Source organism: Giraffa tippelskirchi, chromosome X, assembly GCF_054371585.1.
Source record: "Giraffa tippelskirchi isolate mGirTip1 chromosome X, T2T-mGirTip1v1.2.pri, whole genome shotgun sequence".
Lineage (NCBI taxonomy): Eukaryota > Metazoa > Chordata > Mammalia > Artiodactyla > Giraffidae > Giraffa > Giraffa tippelskirchi.
In genome coordinates, this window is record NC_137289.1 from 133,636,241 (window position 1) to 133,657,847 (window position 21,607).

At 40.2% G+C, this 21,607-nt stretch overlaps 1 protein-coding gene and 1 long non-coding RNA gene across 5 annotated transcripts; one reads left to right on the plus strand and one right to left on the minus strand.

The window, feature by feature from the left end:
* Positions 1–272: 272 nt before the first annotated feature.
* PRDX4 (peroxiredoxin 4) lies at positions 273–14,449 on the minus strand. Of its 4 annotated transcripts, none has more exons than XM_081567964.1 (8): positions 14,005–14,449; positions 7,419–7,536; positions 5,039–5,155; positions 4,222–4,344; positions 2,274–2,404; positions 1,275–1,309; positions 597–647; positions 273–380 (listed from the first exon to the last, which is right to left on the minus strand). In XM_081567964.1, exons 1-7 carry the CDS (start codon positions 14,210–14,212, stop codon positions 597–599), a joined length of 783 nt encoding a protein of 260 aa, XP_081424090.1. In that variant the 5' UTR covers positions 14,213–14,449; the 3' UTR covers positions 273–380. The 4 variants fall into 4 exon arrangements, with proteins under 4 accessions (XP_081424090.1, XP_081424088.1, XP_081424089.1 ...); XM_081567962.1 differs by lacking the exon at positions 14,005–14,449 and adding an exon at positions 10,948–11,301; XM_081567963.1 differs by lacking the exon at positions 597–647.
* Positions 11,435–21,141, plus strand: LOC145537168 (uncharacterized). The gene is made up of 5 exons (XR_014076246.1): positions 11,435–11,660; positions 12,071–12,138; positions 13,230–13,408; positions 16,055–16,124; positions 19,193–21,141. It is a non-coding gene; the product is annotated as an uncharacterized LOC145537168 (long non-coding RNA).
* Positions 21,142–21,607: the final 466 nt, after the last annotated feature.

Genomic DNA, 21,607 nt, shown 5'->3' on the forward strand with positions numbered 1-21,607 from the left:
CTTCCTCATCTGTGAAATAAGAACTCAAAGAGTTGCTGTGAGAGTTAAGCGAAAAAAATGCACCTAAACTCCTAACAATGCCTGGCACATGGCATGTACTCCATAAATGTCAGATAGTACTCTTGTTACTAGTTGAGTCAATCTGACATTTCATGTTTTGGAAAGATAGAGAATTGCCTATCTTTTGGCATCAGTGTCTAATGACACTAAGTATCTTTGGCTCCTGACATGGATTTTTGTAATATTCGAGAAACTACTACTGTAACACAATGTGGTAATACACAGTGAGCTTTATTGAGAAGCTTCAAGCATCGTGACCTGAAGTATTTTCAGTTCAGTTTATCGAAATACTTCAGTTTTCCGGCTGGATCTGGGATTATCTGTTGAAGAAAAGAAGACAACGTACATCATCAGTAGTCTGATAATAGTTGCCCGTTTCTTGACTAAAGAAGGTAAATATTATTTTCCTATACCAAATTATATATATTTAGGAAAAACTGGATTTGTCCTACCTGCTAATTTTAATCTCAGCTATTTTAGAAGGCAGGTGATCTGCTAGTGAATTAACATCTGTACTCAAGCACTCCCAAACTTACTTATAACTCTTCTCTTGGCCACCAGGCTTTCATGGCATCTTCAGGTTTGATCTAATTAAACACATTAAGGGAGCAAGGCTACAGCTGTTAATGCATTTGTAAAATAATCTGCTGATGAAGTGATGGTATGCTACAACCTGAAAAGGGGGCAAAGAGCTCAAATGGATTTTTTGGCAGTCTAGGGTGTAACCTTTTAATCTCAAACTGCAAAGTAAAAGAAACACTCTATATAGCCTCACTAAATGAAAGAATGTTGAAATTTCAGTCTCATCTTCCTTCATATGACAAGGAGAGAATCATTAGCTTCAGTCAGTTAAGCCAGATTTTCTCTAAAGCTTTTAATATATACACTGAAAAATTTTTCTTGTGACTGTTCTCTTTGCCCTGAATTTATTTTAAGAAGTCTCTACCGCTTCCCTCCTTCTGCTTTTTAAATGATATAATTCTCTGAATATTTGGCTTTAAAATCCAGAGCATCAAGTCCCATATTCTGCTTTCCCAGTTTCAGCTACTCTCCCTACAGTCCAAAGAATGCCTGTACTTCTTTTACGAGTTCTGCCTAGCAATGTTGACTTCACTTACAAAATCAAGGCAAGTGTGTTACAGCGATTATCGTAGGGTTGGCTGCTTCTTTTTGGCCCCAGCCATCCCCTTAACAGAAAAATGAACTTGACTTACCGTTTCACTACCAGGTTTCCAACCAGCAGGGCAGACTGAAAGGAACAAAAATTGGCAAAAGACAGTTTAAAAACTGTTCAATTCTCTCTAGCAACTCTCAGCTTTTCTTTTTCCAAATGATACTGAAAATAGAACCTATATTAATGAGAACATTTCTAGGCCACCGAACACTTGACTTAGCTTACTGGCTTGAAACAAGAAATTTTAGTCCTGGAGCTTATCAGCAGACAGCTACTTTTCAGTTTTCTCAGTCATGTTTAGTTACATTTATAACAGAAGAAATCAAATTGAGTGTTCCTCTAGTAAAGTTGGAAAGTTTGGGAATCTGGCGAATTGAAAGATCTGGGTAAAGCAAAATTCCTCAAATGTACATTCCCTTAAGCTTACCTTCTGTGCCCTGCAGTATTTGGTCATGATGCCATGGTTCACTGTTTGTTTTAGCACCCTGACCCAGGCACTGAGTTATATTTTGAAAGGAATATATAACATACGTTCTATTTTAAGAAGAATCTGATGTTTACCATTTGGCTACTGCAAAAACTTGGAGTGAAATGGTGAACTAATAGATTACTAGTGTGTTACTGAATAACCTCAAAGATTTCTGAATTACCTTGAAGAAAAAAGCTAAATTAAATAATGTAAAACATAAATAAAACCTACATTACTAGATATGGCCAGATTGGCTGGCACATTTTAAGTTAATAGAAACATAATAGGAAAAATTACAGTAGCAGAAACTTTTCTTTGAGATTATCCAAAAGGACTATGAAAATAATATTTTTTCTATCCTATTCAGTAGGTAGAATATATTAGTGATATTTTGTTTAAAGCACTTTCATATTAATAATTAAAATTTGATTTGCTTAAAAGATCTAATAATTTGAGAACAGTTGGAAGACTCTGGAACCATCAAAATTACTTTTTTAAGGTAAGAAACCATATTATGCTACTATCTCTCAAACTAAAAAATCCAAAGGCTATGACAGAAGGAAAGGGCACCTTCTCCGTGTTTGTCAGTGTACTGGAATGCCTGAACCAAACGTAGTGTCTCATCCACGGATCTACCCACGGGAAGGTCATTCAGAGTAATCTGTCTTAGGATTCCCTTGTCATCAATAATGAAGAGACCTCTGTAAAACAGAAGAATGGGGAAGCTGAGGACATTTGTTCTCAGTTAAGACAAATATTAGTTACTGTGAATCCATGTACCGCTCAAACAGAAGGATGTTATACAGAACCAAAAACATACTACCTACCTACTTGACTGGTATGTACATGCACACACCTCTATACCCACACCTATCTACTGTGTATTTTGGGATTATAGCTGTTAAACGGTAGCATTAAAATTTTGTTTTTGTCTTTGAAATGTACTGTAGTATTACCAGCTGAATCTTCACATGTACTAGATTTGGGACTGTACTGCAAATGATGAAACTGCATAGCAAAGCCTTATTCTACAATACTTTAAAATTTTGTTTTGAATGAGTAACTCAACTTCTGAACCTACTAGGGCTCAGTCTCCTTAGACCAGATCAACTTGGTCAAACTTAGGTAAAATTGTTAATTACTATTCATATTTGTGTTCTTTCACATACTACTTTCACAATTGAAAATTCTCATAAAAGGTGATCAAGTCTGTTTTGAAGTAAGTGAACCTGATTGGAAATTTTGACCTTGCCTCCATAACACTCATCATAGCCACACACTCCACATAAAAACAAACTCTGCTTGTTCTTTGGTAGCAAATTGTAGCTTCTGTTTTCTCTTTTGATTGTGTGAACTGCTTCTTTGGTAGACTATGAGACTAAGACATTTGCTGTGCTTGCTAATATTAGATAATTTACTTGGTTAATGTTCAAATAATTCTCAATTTGAAAAGTGCCTCAGTCTTTAGTGGCATATTTATTCTTTGGGAGTTAGTAATAATCGCTAGGCAGAAACCATTATAGACTTGACAAGTACAAAACAAAAAGAAACTTGGCAGGGATACACTGATTCAATATGGATGAACCTTGAAAATATTACAGTAAGTGAAAGAGGCTAGTCATAAAAGAGCAGATATTGTAGGGTTCCATCTATATGAAATGTCCAGAATAGGCAACTATTAAGACATAAAGTAGATTAGTGGTTGTGTAGGGCTGGGGAGGGGGACTGGGTGAAATGGGGAGTAACTGCTAATGGGTATGGGATTTCTTTTTGGAGCAATGAAAATGTTCTAACATTGATTGTGGTGATGGTTGTACAACTGTGAAATACTAAAAATTACTAAATTATATGCTTTAAATGGGTGAGTTGTATGGTATGTGAATTATATCTCAATAAAGCTGTTCTAAAAAAATGCAAGATTATAAAATACTGATACCTTTACATAAAACATTAAAAGAACTATTAGCACTGTAAAGCAAATCAATATGATTATAAGAAAATTACAAGTATTTCAAGCTGAAGCTGCCCTTTTTTCTAAGAATTCTATCAGCAGTTATTAGCTCAGGTAACTCAATGAGAGCTGTTAAGTAAAATATATCCTTAATTTTTCCTACTCCAGAGGCACAGGTTTGCTAAATACTATGATACTTGTATTTAGAAAAATTATTACTCGAGCCAGTTTGGAAAAGAGATAGAAATGGACAGAAAGTTTGGGGACCTGGGTTCATGTCTGGGTTCTGCAATTAACTAAAGTCACTTTGGCTAAGTTCTTGGAATGCTGCATCTGTTTTTATGTAAAATGACAGGGTTGAAGACCTCTAGAATTTTCCAGTTCTAACAGTCTTTGACACTCACATAGTTTAAGTCAGGCACTCACCAATTATTTTTAATGGTATCTACAACATTTTTGAAAGTAGAACAAATATTTCTTGATCAAACCTTGTATCTTCTAACTCCATTTCAAGTAGGATTACAAATATATTTATATTTGTCATCATGTACAACCACTCAAAGTTACCTAAGAGTGTGGCCTGAGTCTTCCAGATATACGCCATAGTCCTTTGAGATCTGATGGTTCAAATCCGAAAGAAGTGGAATCCTTATTGACCCAAGTCCCCCTTGTCTTCGAGGAGTATTAATCCTGTTAACAGAAAATGTACCTTTGAGGGTTAAGTTAACAGCATATATTAAAATAGTCCACACTCCTTGCATATGCACACAAACATGTGCATGGCATCTCTTGTCATTTTACTTGAAAATTTTTTTCAATTAGGTGGAACATCTTTTCATGTTTAATAAATTAAAATATTTAATCATTGCTTCTTAGAAAGTAAATATAAAAAAATTTTATTTCTCCAGGTTAAGGTTATTTAATTTATCATCATAATCATAGAATTCAGTGGTTTTTGCTGTGGATATTACATCTTTAAAAAAATAATTATTTGGTACAGACCATTTTAAAAATCTTTATTGAATTTGTTACAATATTGTTTCTGTTGTTTATGTTTTGGGTTTTTGGCTGTGAGGCATGTGGAGTCTTAGCTCCTTGACCAGCGGATGAACCGGCACCCTCTGCACTGGAAGGTGAATTCTTCACCACTGGACTGCCAGGGAAGTCCCTGTATCTTTTGAATTTAACTTTTTCCAAAATTAGAAATGTTCTATAAAATCTTTAAACATTTTTACTGTACTTTCATTGAACTAGCAGCTCTCAGATAAATTTATTCCTGAACTGTCTTAAAATAACTATATTCCTGTCATGTTAAGAGTTGTCTGCCCATAATTTAAGAGTATGTCTATTCTTTCCCTATAAATATTAAGTTTAAGATACTGACCAGGCCAAATGGGTGAACTGTGAATCAACAGAGCATGCTACCACTTCAGTGTTGATTGATCTGAATTCGTCAATTCTATCACCAAAGGCGATGATTTCAGTTGGACACACGAAAGTGCTGAAATAAAAAAAAAAAATCATTATTCTCAAAATACACATATACTTAGTTTCAAATGATTTTGTTTTTATAAACACTTTAGTATATAAAAATGCACATTAAGAACAATTTTATATATGAACCTACTCAAGATGGAGTAGTCTAAAAAATGGCCATTGGATCAAATATCATTGAATTTAAAAATATAGAGTTCTCAATTATGTCTTGATAAACTTTATATTGGTGCATACAGACTGAATGTTACCTTGTATGCACGTGTAAGTGTATAGGGCAGCAATGAAAAATGGACTTCCTGCTGTGTGTCATGGTCAAGAAAGTTCAAAAAACATAGACTTAGGGGACAGGTTCCTACCACAGTCCAATATAAGCTTTTCAAATGTTTCAGTTGTTCGAGTGGAGGACTGCCATATGCAAGAAGACAGTTCTAATCCAGATTATGTCCTTGGAAATGTGGCCTATAAAATGAATTTTTAATATCTTCCAAAAGCTAAGAATGATTGGCCCTTGTCCTCCTTTCTGTTATCCCAAGAAATGTTACCTAGAGATATACTGTGTGTGTGTTAGTTGCTCAGTCATGTCCGACTCTTTGCGACCCCATATTGTAGCCCACCAGGCTCTTCTGTGTGTGGGATTCTCTAAGCAAGAATACTGGAGTGGGTTGCCATTTCCTTCTCTTACTGGCCCAGCATAAAAGTTTTGGCAGAAACCCGAAGTGTTACAATTCTGATTTTCTTCCTTGCAGACTGTGGCAAATGTCCCAGGATTCTTCTTTCTCTAACCAGGTCCAGTTTGGCTGGCATTACACGCAAACAGCAGAAGCTCTCTTAGCTACTTGCTCCAGAAGACCACTGCTAACATCATGCTCTAATTAGATATGTCTTATTCATTAGGGAGTTTTAAATAATACTGGAGAAATAGCTTATTTGTCTGCTATGTTAGGCTAATTTCAAAATTCAGGTTTAGCATCATATATATTTAATATGTGTGCTGCTTTTTGGTTTTACAGCAACATGAATTTAGAAGGCCTATCATTTTATATACATTAAAATGTCTACTTCGGGTTTCTATTAGAAGTTAAGTTATAGTACACATTTTAGTTAGTCAAGCCATAGTACAAATTGATTAGAAAGAAGGAAGTTCTTACTAATTTAAAAGATTACATATTATGCAGATTCATGGTTTGTTTCAGTCTCAATGTACACATTTTTATGAGAATTCCATTTGGATTAGAGTAGGAGTCAGCAAACTTTAGCTCACAGGCCAAAATCTAGCGTATCTTGTTTTTTGTAAATAAACTTTCAATGGAGTACAAGACCCCTTTATTATAGTCTGTGGCTATTTTGTGCTATAATGGCAGAGTTGAGTAGTTGCAATGAAGATCACTTCAAGACCAAAATTTTTACTATCTGGCCCTGTACAGTAATTTGCTGCCCCCGGTCTATAGACGTAAAGGTATGAGCAAGTATATCCTCCTACAAATTTAAAATATATTTACATAGTTCTAGATTACTCCTAATGGAGAAAGGAACTTAGTATACAGTGGCACAGACAGAATAATCTCTTTACTTTTTGTAACCCAAAAACATATTCAAACAGAAAAGATCAAAGTTGGGCTAACTCTCTTTGGTATCTTTTCATTTTCATGGAATTTGAAAAATTCAAAATTAAATCCTCAGTGTGACTAAAACTCCAAGAATCTTTACTTTGAGTCAACTTTCTACCTATAAAAGTGCTGTCAGAGTTAAAGAGAACCCCCTCCATAATCATACTTAATGTTAATAGGTGTTATTCCTTAAACATATCCAGTATTTTCAGGAAAATATTCAAATCACAGGAAAGTAACATGCAGCAAAGAACAAAAATAATAAAACCAAAGTTAAATGGTATCACCAGAGAAAAAGCCTTATAAATATTCACATTAACAGAGAAACAGACTTGTGGCCTAAGTCTTGCTATTTAAATGCTTTCTAAAATATTCTCAGTTCATTTTCTTGCCTTAGTAAATAGAGTTTAATGAATATAACTGTGGCTTTTGTCTAATGATTACATTACATTAACACAATCACACATATATAAGTATACAACATTGGGGTCAATGGGTTATGATTCTGAAATATATTCAAGATGTTACCTTCTTGAGAAAAACTCATCTCAGGTTGCCCTTTAGGAACAAGTGCTAAGAAATTTCTAACTATATGATGTTCCTGAGCAAAGATTAATAATGACTGAGGTATTACTAGCTGCTATGATATAGATTACTTACAAATCAAGTGGGTAGAAGAAAAAAACCAGGTACTTCCCACGATAATCAGTTAACTTGAGCTCCTTAAATTCTCCATTTATCACAGCTGTTCCTTCCCAATAAGGTGCTGGCTTGGAAACTAAGAAAGAAAAATATATGATGTTCTTAAACAATGAGAAGGTTGGTGGGATGACAGAAGGACATCTTTAGGACATCACTAAAAACCAAGGCTTCGGAGGAAATCTTTGGACCTCTTTTAGCAGTCTGGTGATGCAGATGGACTTCTGCAGTGTTATTGAATGTGTAAAATATTTAGAATATTTAGAATTTCAAAGGAAATAAATTACATTGAAATGCAATCATCAAAACTATAAAGAAAAACTGGTGATATATTAATATTTGTGTCCTTTTTCTTAACACTTTAAAACTGCAAGACCTGGCAGTGATCTAGTAACTACTCAAGATTGTGATGAGTGTAAATGATGTTTCAGGATACCTGCAGCATCCATAATAATGGTATGAAATATATGTGATTCTACTTGGCAACAACTACAAATGAGTACTGCTGAGGCTAAGGTGGTTTGTTGCTGATGTTCATAATGGAAAGAACTGCTGTATTTCAGCTGGAGATTAGTGAAAATAAAGATTCTTTTTCCTATTCATGCTCACAGACCCCCTACATTCTATCCCTGCACTAAACCCTACAGGATACTTCACTATAGTTCCTCCAAGTTAATCAGCTTCCCACATTTCAAATAATTAGATTTTCCGTTCCCTAATGGCAGTCTTCCAGATGTATTAATTTAAGTGTTTGTCCGGTTTCTTGAATATACACGGAGGACCTGCTGCTACATTCAAGGAAGAGGAAATCTGCAAATATGTCAGGTCAGAAGTATAAAATCCTAGACCATAGGATTATTTTCCAGGCTTTGAAAGAGGAGACCCTCTTGAACAAGTGACCTAATGGAAATTGAGTAGTTCATGCTGCTCTCTTGTTAGGGTATGCTTGGAAGTCAACATGTTCTAGCCAACATGTTCTGATAATAATGTACCTTGATATTCTGTTAACACATTTAGTTAGCACTTAAACTTTCAGAACCATTACATACATTAACAGCAACACTTGCTTCCAAGTTTGACTAAGGTTTCTAGAAAGTAAGGCTTATAATAGCATTTATTATATTTTGCATAGTAGCATTATAGATAACTCTGAAAACAGAGACACACTTAAGATTAATTTCTCTGTGGAGTTAATGCATAACAGGTGATTACTTATCTTGAGCCAGCAGCCTATCTCACAAAAACATCCTGATCTGATTAGGTAAAGGCCAGGAGGGAGAATTAGGTAGCAGAAGGATATGGAACTATATATGCTTTATATATATTACTTAAAAATACTACTCAAGTGTGAGGTTATAGTTGTAATAATGTGTTACAATGATAGTCCATGGTGATTTTAGCATATTGGGAAAACCAATAAAACTGAAAAGTTTTGCTCTGAAAATCTTGATCTTTGGGTTCTTTTTTATAGACACTGATGGAATGCTTTATTATCATTATTAGGCTTAACAAATTGGTAAAGGTTTGTTAAATGGTAACAATGTTGGCAAGGTGGTGGAAAGGCATGCCTTCATATCCTTGACTGTACCTAGATAGGCCTTTCTTTTTCTTTTTTTTGGGAGGGAAATTTTGGGTTCTTGATTTACAAACTGAAGTGATAAAAAAACTGTCATCAGTTTATAGAGCAAAGAGAATGCAGTTTGCTAAGATCTATAAATGGAATTCCCAAAGCAACCACTCGCATGTCAGGATGGGGAACACATGTACACCCATGGCTGATTCATGTGAATGTATGGCAAAACCACCACAATATTGTAATTAGCCTCCAATTAAAATAAAAAGAAAAAAAAATAATGTTCTTACAAAAAAACAACCAAAAATTGTCCCAAATACAAATCATAATAATTAACAAAAGGAGAGCAGTATAAAGTATATTTAAATTCCCTTTCTCCATAACCCATCTGTTTAACTACTGTTAACATTTTGATGTCCTTCCTCCTAGTCTTTTTAAACACAAATTTGGATCTTGTTGCATCCCACTTGTGAAAAAAGGAAGCATTAGATCATGAATAATTTTTCATGTTACTAAAAATTATCTGAAAGTATGAACTTAATAGCTCCATAATATTCTGTTTTGAGTGAAGGTACCTGTAATTCTAGATGAAATGTAGCAAATACCTAAAATTTGAAAAGGTCTGCTGGTAGAGGGAAATCTTATTACTTCCATGAGCAGACTTGGATGGCATGTTATGGGAAATATATGTAATACCAGGAAACACTCAACATATTTCAAAATATCTTCCGAGGCAAGTAAAAGCAATGAGACGTGGAAATATGATTTTGAAAGTGCAACACTAGCTTTTTAAAAAACAAAAACCTAAAGATAACTTGCAGTAGGAAAGAACTGCAGATGTTTAAGGAGGCAAAACAGTTTTTCTCATTTATCACTCCCACTCCATCCTAAGGCATATCAACATTCCATTTAACACTGGGGATTCATAACTGTGAAGCATTGCTTTTTTTTCACTGAGCATGGGCAAGGAACATGCTGTAACTGGACCACAAAAGCCAAATACACATCTTCAGAATGCCAGATGGTCAGTAGGAAAAGCAGGTTATTTAAAAGCAAGCAAGGGACACTCTTTATCCTTTAGCCCCTACCCACTTCTTTTTGGCTAATCTTAACATCCAGATGCAGCAGGCCACAATTTTCTCAGTATCCACTTAGTCTGACGTGTCTTTTCTGAAAGTGGCCATTAGTTGTGTACACTGCACAGAAATGCAAATAATCAAAAGCCAAACTGGCATGACACAAATTTGCCACGAGGTTTATCATCAACCCAAATGCATTACTTCTAACCTCCGTTTCCACATTTCCCTACAAAGAGCCTCCAAAATACATCCTGTAACAAGCTCTTCATTTCTGAGAAACACAAAGGATGCCCATTAACTCTATAGGTCTCTGGGAAGGTGGCTTTTAATAGTTTTCTTTGTAAGATGCAACAACAACAAAATGAAACGTTTGCTCTCCTGAGCATTTTCTTTAGCTACTTTTCTGTTGATCCAAACTTTCTGTGAGTCGTTATTCAACTTATCAGCGCTTTATTCTCCGAAATCGCACTTGAAAACAGACGCGATGCGCTGCAGGCACTTCGCGATGTTTGAGGAAGTGTTCTAGTTTGCACAACATCCTTGTTGCCTGCAAGCCCAGGACCAGGGCCACCCTCTCCCTCATCTGCGGCTTTTGGGGTAACCACTAGTTCCTCCAAAATCTGATCAGTGGAACCCATCCCTTTCTTCACACCTCTGGAACCCCATCCATCCCCCCCGCCAGGAGAACCAAGCTCCCCCTTCGGGACCGCAGGTAGCCCAGGAGATGCCGCCCAAGCCAGGCCCCCGGGTAGCCACTGTAACCAGGATACATGTGTCCCCTGGCCCTCCCCACCTCTGAGTGCCACCGGTCACCCCGCCGTGGCGGGGCACCACCTACTTTTGGCTTTGCTGAGGTGCAGGGAGTGGTCGGCGACCGAAACCCGGGACACCTCTCCCGGGTACACTTGGCCACCCGCGTAGAAGTGGCACTCCTCTTCGCGGGTTCGGGGCCTCTCCTCCGCCTCCAAGCCCCGCACAGCTTCGGCCCGCAGCAAGAACAGCAGCAGAGGCAGCAGCAGGAGCTTTCGGCTCCGGCCAGGGGCCAGAGTCGTTGCGGGTAGCGGCAACGGCGGCGGTGGCGGCGGCGGCGCCTCCATGACCACGCGAGCGTAGTCGCACGTCCCTTGGCTCGAACGCTACTTCTCCCGCCGACAGGCAGCTACAACCGCGCGCTCAACGCCCGTTCGAGCCCAAGAGCGGCCTCGCGAGACCAGCCCCACCTCCTCACTCCCCCGCCCCTCCGCTCCCCCAGCCGCCCGCTTCCCGGGCTCTCCGGGAGCCGGCCCAGCCACGTGGTCGCCAGCCCCGCCCACTCATCCTTCTGCGGGCGTTTGCGCATGCGCCCTGGGGCGGGCCCAGGCAGGGCGCTTTGCCTAACTCTGAGAAGCGACAGCGGCCGCGACTGGTCTCGTGCGCTCCCGCCCTCACACGTCTTTAGACGGCCTTTTAAGCTCGTCTCTTCCACAAAGCCTCACCACTGCACGCCATTCCCCCCCAAAAAAAGTGAAACTAACTTATCTCTGAACGGCATGCACTTTATACTTCTAACAGGTACCGTTTTTTCCTTAAAGTGGTCTGCCAACAACACCACGACTCCCCCCACCTCCGCCCCTAGTTGAAGCCCTTGTAAGTTTGTAAATCCTGGGAAAACTTGGAGAAGAAAGGCCTAACCATTTACTCTTCTCCAGCAGGCAAGGCAAACAGGCAGTTGGTGACTTAAGCCTGCCTCAAAAGTGTCTTATTTTTTAACTTGAAAAGTTCCCAGAAAACCAAACTTTCTTCCAGCGCAGTATAGTTCCATCGTCTGACAATTACCCCATCATTTTACAGGAGTCTTCCGCACTCTTTATGCCCCCCACCCCCACCCCGCCCCTCGGCGTGCCTTCTAGCCTCCTGCGAGCTCTTGTCATCTTTCTGAATCCCACAGAAGCCATCCGACAGTTTCTCTTTTCCTCTGTTAGACTGTCAGCTCCCTGGGATCAAAATCGATGTGGAATTCAGCTTTGTTTCCCAAGGCACCTGGCACAAGGTGAGCATTTGCCATTGTAAGCTTTTGATTTTGTGAATAACACCTAATGTTCCCAGCTGCCAGTCAGTTTTAAGTTGCTTTCACATGTTATATCCTTATTCCCTGTGACAACCCTTTCCAAACTAGTTCTGCCTATTATAGGACCCAGAAAGAACAACGGGCTAGGTGCTAAAGGCCCTTGGCCCCTACAGTCTGTCAGCCCCTCCTCGCCACTCTCCACTCTCACCTGAAAGCATTTGCGCCTGCGCCCTGGGGGGCAAGCCCAGGGTGCTCAGCGAAGCCGCACAGCGAAGCCCAACTTAGTTTGTGATTTTGTGAGTTTGTGATTTTGTGTGGCGGGTCTCCTGCCCTCCTAGACCACCCTCCCCTCTCCCAGCCATTCCTGTTCACCCTCAGCAGTGTTTTAGGTGCTCCTCATCTTTCCAGGCCCATCTCTTCCACAAAGCTTTGAGGGAGACTGCGCTCCCGACATAGCAGGTGACTGGTCAGCACTGTTTTAGACCCTCTTATTCTTCTGCGCACATCTCTCCTACGGGAGCCTCACTACCATCCGTCACCCCCTCCCCAAAGTAACCTTTCTGCCTCTGAAATTTTATGCCTTGGTGTGTGTGTGTGTGCGTGCTCGCATGCGCTCAGTTGCACAGTCGTGTCAGACTCTTTGTGACCCTATGGACTGTTGCCTGCTAGGCTCCTCTGTCCATGGACAGAATTCTTGTCCCAGGCAAGAATATTGGAATGGGCTGCCATTTCCTCCTCTAGGGAATATTCCCGACCTAGGGATAGGACCCATGTCTCCTGCATTGCCAGGCAGATTCTTTATCACTGAGCCAACTGGGAAGCTGATTTTATACCTCTAACAGATACTTAGGGCTTCCCTGGTGGCTCAGCTGGTATAGAATCCGCCTGCAATGTGGCAGACCTGGGTTCGATCCCTGGGTTGGGAAGATCCCCTGGAGAAGGGAAAGGCTACCCACTCCAGTATTCTGGCCTGGAGAATTCCATGGACTGTATAGTCCACGGGGTCGCAAAGAGTCAGACACTACTGAGCAACTTTCACTTCACAACAGATACTTATTCTCCTTTTCCTGCAGTGAGCTGGGTGAACCAGCACCATGACTCCAGTTGTAAGCCCTCTTAAGTCCTGGGAGAGTTTGGAGAAGAAAGGTCTAACCTGAAAAGCAGTATCTTGAGATCAATTATCATCTTTCAGTGGGAAAGAAGAAGCTCAAGCAGAAAAAGTCACAGTTTGGTGATTTGAGACTGTCTCAAGGTGTGTATTACTCTTTTAAAATCAAGACTTGCTAAGTTCCCACAAAACCCTTTCTCCCAGGCATGGTATTGTTCCATCTTCTGACAAGTAACCCCATCACTCACCTATTAGCTAAGATGGCAGATGAGAACTGAGGGGAGACCCACAATGCGCACACCAGAAAGAGGTAAGCCATCAGTAGCTTTTATGTCCTCATTCTATTTTCCTGTGAGCTCTTGTCATCTTCCTGATTCCCACAAAAGCCTTCCAGCAGTTTCTGTTTCTTCAGACTGTCAGCTCCCTGGGGTCAAAATCTACCTGGATTCCCAAGGCACCTGGAGCAGCTGAGCATTTGCTATTGTATACACTCGATTTTGTAAATAGCATCTACTGTTCCTGATAGCCTGTCATAGTTTAAGGTTGCTTTCACATGTTGTATTCTTACTCCTCCAGACAACCCTTTGAGGCAAATAGGAAACAAACTCATCCCTCTCCCCAGTCCCACCCATTTTATGCTCTGCTTTTTGTTTCCTGACCTGTTTCCTGTGGGCAAAGGAGAAAGTAACCTCTCTTTTCCTGAGGGTGGTAGAGGGGGTTAGGGGGGAGCATGTCCTTACCCATAACGTTGTCTGTCATTTCTTCACTTTGTAGTGGCCTGTCGATAGGAGTAGGCGTTCTTGGACGAGGTAGCTCTCGAACCTCCCATTCATCTTCTCCTCTGGCCTCCTGTTCCACATGGAAGGGGACTGGGGCCCGGGGAATTCGGGGCTGAGTTCCAGGGACTCTGTTCAGACCAGCGCCCCGAGGTCGGCTTCGGTGTTCCATGCTGATCGTTGGACAAACAGCCACAAAGCCTTAGTGAATTCTAGGCCTTGAGCTGGCTCTCTTAATTTAGGAACTGGGAGAGAAAGCTTGGGGATAGTTATTCCCTGACACCTCTGTTATGGCCTGAGCTGAGGTGCCCAAGTTGGCAACAAGGGCTGCCCACCAAAGGGGGCCCCAGTGAACCTCCTGCCCACTGGTGAGAGTGGCCAGGTAGGCCAGCTCCCAGCCACAAACTGTGCTCCACTCACTGGAATCCCCTGGTAGCTAACATTCTGGGTGGCAGTTGCTCTGAATCCTGTCCAATGATGACCTGCCACCTGTAGGCAGACATTGTGCTGTCACAGTGGCAGTCACAAGGAGGCTTGGGGTGGGGGGTGGGGCCTTGGCCCCGCCCCAAGGCGCTCACCATCCAGCTGGCATCAGCTGCCCGTGTTAATAATACAAAACCATCAGACAGTGAGGTGGTTCTGTGTATAGAGAAACACCTGGGGAGATTAAAGACATTTGAATGTACAACCAAGCCCCAGAAATAATGATTTAAATCAGGGGTCCCCAACCTTGGGAATCTAATGCCTGATAATCTGAGGTGGAGCTGATGTAATAGTAATAGAAATAAAGTGAACAATAAATGTAATGTGCTTGAATCATTTTGAAACCATCCCCAACACCTGGTCTATGGAAAAATTATCTTCCACAAAACTGGTCCCTGGTGCCAAAAAGGTTGGGGACTGCTGCTTTAAGTGATGTTGAGGGGGCTGGTTCTCAACCATGTATGGTTTCACAAATGATGTGTCTGGTTAAGAACCACCAGTAATGGAGGTTAAGAGCACAAGTAGTGGACTTAGCTGTATTTAGGTTCCAATCTGAGCTTTGCCACCTATTGGCCTTGTGGCCTGGGGAAATGAACTTAACCTTGGGGAGCCTAAGTTTCATCTGTAGATGGGAGTTGTTAATACCTTCCCCATGTTTTGAAACTGAAATGATAGGAGTTTCATGATATAAGTGTAAAACCTGACTTGGAACATCAGTCAGACTTAGGGGCTCATTTCTTTCTTTTTTTTGTCTCAGAAACATTTATTTATTTTTAATTGGAGGATAATTGCTTTACAATGTTTTGTTGGTTTCTGCTGTACAACAGTGTGAATCAGCTATGAGTATACCTATGTCCCCTCCTTCTTGAGCGTCCCACCCCATCCCCCCACCCCACCCTTCTAGGTCATCACAGAGCACTGAGCTGAGTGCCCCATGTCACACAGCAGCTTCCTGCTATCTGGCTATCTATTTTACACATGGTAGTGTATATATGTCAATGTTACACTCTCAATTCATCCCTCCCTCTCCTCCCTCCCTCCCCACCCCCCGCCTATATCAACAAGTTCATTCTCTCTGTGTCTATTCCTGCATTGCAGATAGGTTCAGATAGATTCATCAGTACCATTTTTCTAGATTCCATATATATGCATTACTATATGATATTTGTTTAGCGACTCTTTTTTTTTAGGGACTCACTTCTAATGCATACAACAGGAGGAATGCTTTATGACTTCTGAGTCAAGGTCATAAAAAGGATGGTTTCTATCTTGGATTTACATTCCTCAGTCTGGGGGAAGACTTACTGTCCAAAAATTTTTTTGAGATAAAATTCGCTAAACATATAATTTATCCTTTAAAAATGCATAATAAATTCAGTGGTTGTTAGTATTGACACAGTGTTGTACTTTGTGCTCATGACTATCTAATTTGAAAACATTTCCATCACCCCAAAAAAGAAGCCTCATTCCTGTTAGTTAATTTCTCCCTTCCCCCTAGGTCCTGGTTATGACTAATTTTCTCTCTCTATAGGTTTGCCTATTCTGGACATTTCATATAAATGGAATCTTGCATGTGTCCTTTTGTGTCTGGCTTCTTTCATGTAAGTATGTTTGTAGGGTTCATCTCTGTTGTAGCTTTATTGGTACTTCATTCATTTTTTCTTGTAATGAAATATACATAGCATAATACTGTTTTAACCTTTTTAAATGTATATGTGGTTCAGTTGTTGTAGCCACACGTTCTGGGAAACAAACTCACTCAGAAGGACAATGCAGATAGTGGAGTGCAGTTTATTATTACACCCGCCAGTCCAAGGCAGAGTCTCCTCTTAGCCAAGGACCCCGACCAGTTTTTGTGAAAACCTTATATATCCTAAGTGTATAAGGTTCCCTGAAACTAGTCTGAATAAAGGAAAAAGAAAGATACAATCAAAGTTAACTCATGATTCATACGCCTTAAGCCTAGGTAGTTAACAGTGGACAATTATCAATAGGCCTGTGGTCATCCCCCAATAAGCATAATAGAATGTATGATTCTATTTGGTTACACAGATAATTAGGGTGTTCTTTTAGGCTTCAGAGAGTCTAGGTGCGAGCCCTGGGGCTCTTCCTTCTGGGGGCCTGGTTTTCCAGTTGGTTTGTCGTTTCCATAGATACTGGGCATACAGCTCAAAGTCCACAGTCTGGCCCAAGATGGAGTCCTACTTTCAAGACAGAGCCTGTTCTGTTTCCTCCTTCACAGTTACATTAAGTACATTTACATTGTTGTATACTCCTCACCACCATCTTCTCCAGGATTTTTCATCTTCCTGAACTGAAACTGTACCCATTAAGCAGTAACTCCTCATTCTACCCTCCCTTCAGCTCCTGGAAACCACCATTCTATTTTCTATCTCTGAATGGGACTACTCTGGATACCTCATATAAGTAATGATACAATATTTGTCCTTTTGTATCTGGCTTCTTTCACTTTGGCTTAATAGCTTTAAGGTTCATCCATGTTTTAGCATGTATTATATTCTGTTCCTTTTTATGGCTGAATGATATTACATTGTATGGTTATATCTATTTTGTTTGCCCACTCACAAATTGATATTCAGATTGTTGATACTTTTAGACTAAAATGAATAATGATGCTATGAAATTCATGTACAAGTTTTTATGTGAACTTATGTTTTCAGTTCTCTTGGATATCTATCTAAGACTGGAGTTGCTGGGCTATATAACTTTATGTTTAACATTTTGAGGACCTGCCAAAGTGTTTTCCACAGCAGCCATTCTATTTTACATTTACACCAGCAGTGTATGAGGGGTTCAGTTTCCCCACACCTTCTTCAACACTGGTTCTTTTTTTGGTCATAGTCATCTTAGTGGATGTGAAGTGGTATTGTACCATGTTTTTGATTAATGATGTTGAACATCTTTTCATGTATATCACCTTTGGAGAAATGTCTATTTAAATCTCTTGTTCATTTTATAATTGGGTTGTATTTTCTTTCTCTTGTTGAGTTGTAAGGATTTTTATATAGCCTGGATACTGAACCCTTATCAGATGTATGATTTACAAATATTTTCTCCCATTCTCTGGGTTTTCTTCTCACTTACTTGATAGTGTCTTTTGAGGCAAAAGGTTTTAATTTTGATGAAATCTACTTTATAATTTTTCCTTGCTTTTGTTTTGGCATCATATTAAGAAGCTGTTGCCTAATTCAAGGTCATAAAGATATAAACCCATGTTTTTTTTCCTGTTTTATTATAGTTACAGCTTTTACATTTATGTATTTGATCCTCTTTGAGTTAATTTTTGTATACGGTGTGAAGTAGGGATCAGGAATTCTTTTTAAGTTCCCACTTTGTGCCAGACACTGTAGTTAGGAGAAAGCAATAACAAAGGAGATATGTCCTGCTATTCAGTTCAGTTCAGTCGCTCAGTCGTGTCCGACTCTTTGCGACCTCATGGACTGCAGCATGCCAGGCTTCCTTGTCCATCACCAACTCCCAGAGCTTGTTCAAACTCATGTCCATTGAATTGGTAATGCTATCCAACCATCTCATCCTCTGTCGTCCCCTTCTTCTCCTGCCCTCAATCTTGCCCAGCATCAGGGTCTTTTCAAATGAGTCAGTTCTTCGCATCAGGTGGCCAAAGTATTGGAGTTTCAGCTTCAGCATCAGTCCTTCCAATGAATATTCAGGACTGATCTCTTTTAGGATGGACTGGTTGGATCTCCTTGCTGTCCAAGGGACTCTCAAGAGTCTTCTCCAACACCACAGTTCAAAAGCATCAATTCTTTGGTGCTCACCTTTCTTTATAGTCCAACTCTCACATCCATACATGACTACTGGAAAAACCATAGCTTTGACTAGACGGACCTTTGTTGGCAAAGTAATGGCTCTGCTTTATAAAATATTATCTAGGTTTGTCATAGCTTTTCTTCCAAGGAGCAAGCGTCTTTTAATTTCATGGCTGCAGTCACCATCTCCAGTGATTTTGGAGTCCAAGAAAATAAAGTCCTGCTATTATCAAGCTGAAATTCCAAGGGCACTCAGATAACTAGTCCTTGGTAACATAAATGTCTACATGTAAATTTGACCACACACTCTTTTGGATCTATAATGGAGCTTAGTGTGAGGATTGTGGGGGAAGGGTGCACCCTTTCATGGTTGACAAATTTGTAGCCTGACCTGGGGCTCTGTGATATGGAGGAAATCCCTGTGTGACTGTCCCAGGGACATTGGCAGGTTCCTTAAGGGACCTCAGAATGCAGTCTCTGCCACATCCAGTGTTTTCCCTCTAAATAGCCACTTAGACTCTCGGTCAGTCCCTTGGCTTTTGTGACCCACCCCTGTGTTGGGATCCTTCTTTTCCCCTGGGTGCCCCCTCCCCCGCTGCTTTTCCTTTTATGATAGTTTCACGCTGCTGTCTTTTTGTGGGATCCACGTATGTTCCCTGGTAACACAAATTTCTCTGCATTTGTGGGCAGTGTAGTTTCATCTCAGGCTGCCATTTTATTGTTTCTTCTGCTAGGGACAGTTTAGTTCCAGCCTCTTGAATTTACTTGTGTGAGGCAGACACTAGTTCCTGTGATCCTCAGCCTATAGGAGACACAACTTTTTTGCAACTTTTTTGTCATTTGCCTGAGGTAGCAAAATTGTCCCTCTCTCATTCTAGGAAAGTCATTCACAGTCATGAGGACATTCCAGTGACCTCTGAAGAGGCTCATGTGGGAAGAAACTGAGGCCTCCCAGGACTTCCCAGCACCACCTTGCCAGCCTGTGACAGCACCAGCTTGGAAGCAGATCTTCCAGCTCCAGTCACTTCTGATGACTGCAGCTATGGTGGCATCTCAGCTGCAGCCTCATGGGATGTACTGGGCTAGAAGAATCTAGCTTAGCAGTTCCTGGATTCATGACCCACATAAACAGTGAGTGACAATGGCATTGATAAATTTTCTTTATCATTATTTTTGCAGATTTTGTTGGAAATAAAATTCACATACGTAAACATCAGCATTTTAAAGTATACTGTTTAGTGGTTTTTAGTACATTTATTGTTATGCAACCATTGCCACTATCTCATTCCAGAATATTTCCATCACCTCCAAATGATACCCCACACCTCTTGGCAGTCACTCTTTGTTCCCCCTGCTCCCCATCACCTGACAACCACTAATCTACTGTTTGACTCTAAGGATTTGCTTGTTGTGGACATTTGCTGTAAAAGGAATCATATGATATTTGGTCTTTTGTGAATGACTTCTTTCATGTATCATAATGTTTTCAAGGTTTGTCCATATGGGGCACAAGTTAGTTATTTATTCCTTATTTTCTAAAAACTTAATTTTTTTAGAGCATTTAGGTTTACAAAATAATTGGGAGTAAAGTACAGAGATTTCCCATGTACTTTCCCCCATGTAACTGAAACTCCAATACTTTGGCCACCTCATGCGAAGAGTTGACTCATTGGAAAAGACCCTAATGCTGCGTAGGATTGGGGGCAGGAGGAGAAGGGGACGACAGAGGATGAGATGATTGGATGGCATCACTGACTCGATGGACATGGGTTTGGGTAGACTCCGGGAGTTGGTGATGGACAGAGAGGCCTGGCTTGCTGCAATTCATGGGGTCGCAAAGAGTCAGACACGACTGAGCGACTGAACTGAACTGATTATCAACATCACTCACCAGAGTGGTACCTTTTTAATTTTTTTTTTTTTTTTTTTTACCAAAGATGAACCTACATTGACACATCATAGTCTCTCAAGGTCCATAATTTATCTTAGGGTTCACTCTTGGTGTCATACATTCTATGGCTTTTAAGAAATGTATAATGACATATATTCATTGTTAAGATACCATTCAGAGTATTTTTACTACTATAAAAATTCTCTGTATTCTGCCTTCACTCTTTTTTATGGGTGAATAATATTTCATTGCAAATATATGCTGTATTTTGTTTATCTATTCATCAGCTGATGCATATTAGGGGTATTTCCACTTTTTGGCTATTATGAATAATGCTGCTTTGAACATTTGAGGATAAATTTTTGTGTGAACATGTATTTTCAATTCTCTTGGATATGTACCTGTACTAGACTTGCTGGTTATCAACTGTGTGTTTGACTGAGGACCAGTCAGAATGTGTTTCCACAGTGGCTGAACCATGGCATGCCAGTACCTCCAAGGGCGTCTTGTCTCCATGTTGATTTTAACCTGAGCTCTCATGTGGACTAAGTGATTAGGACCCCAGATGCTTTTGACATTTTACTTCTTGAAATTTTCGACTCCCTTTCCTGAAGTGTGATAATGTCAGTGTTGTATCGGGAAAATATAGATGAGATCCTGTAGGTCAAGGTGGGACAAGATGATTCTGAGGAGGAAGAAAATTCTGGATGTACTTGATGTTCACTGGTGGACAGATCTAACTTAGAAAACCATTCATATAGAATAAGCGTGTGGAAATGGATTCTGTTGTAATTCTCCTTGCCCAACTACCCCTAGGAAGTTCTCCTTGAATTATTGAGGGCTTGTCTTCAGTTAGAGAATTGCTGCATTCTGTGTAGCTATTACTTGTCATAATGAATGGGGACATGGGAGACTTGGGGAGAAGTAGAGAAAGCAGACAAAGGGGAAAAAAGTGAGAAAAGTGGGATAACTTGGGAGTAATTAAGGAGTATAACATGGGGTATAATGTGCATGTAATCCAGTATCCTTTCATCCTTCTCTGAATGGTCAGGGTGCATACAGACCCTGCCACTGATGTGATGGCTTTCAGCTGTCTTCTTTAGTAACCTTCTTGTTATTCTTGCAGAATCATCTCCTCTGTGAATTTCTTTACCACCATTTATGCAGGGTTCTTTGCATTAGTGGAAACAGTGTCAGACTTTATTTTTTTGGGCTCCAGAATCACTGCTGATGGTGACTGCAGCCATGAAATTAAAAGACGCTTACTCCTTGGAAGGAAGGTTATGGCGAACCTAGATAGCATATTTAAAAGCAGAGACATTACTTTGCCAACAAAAGTCCGTCTAGTCAAGGCTATGGTTTTTCCAGTGGTCATGTATGGATGTGAGAGTTGGACGGTGAA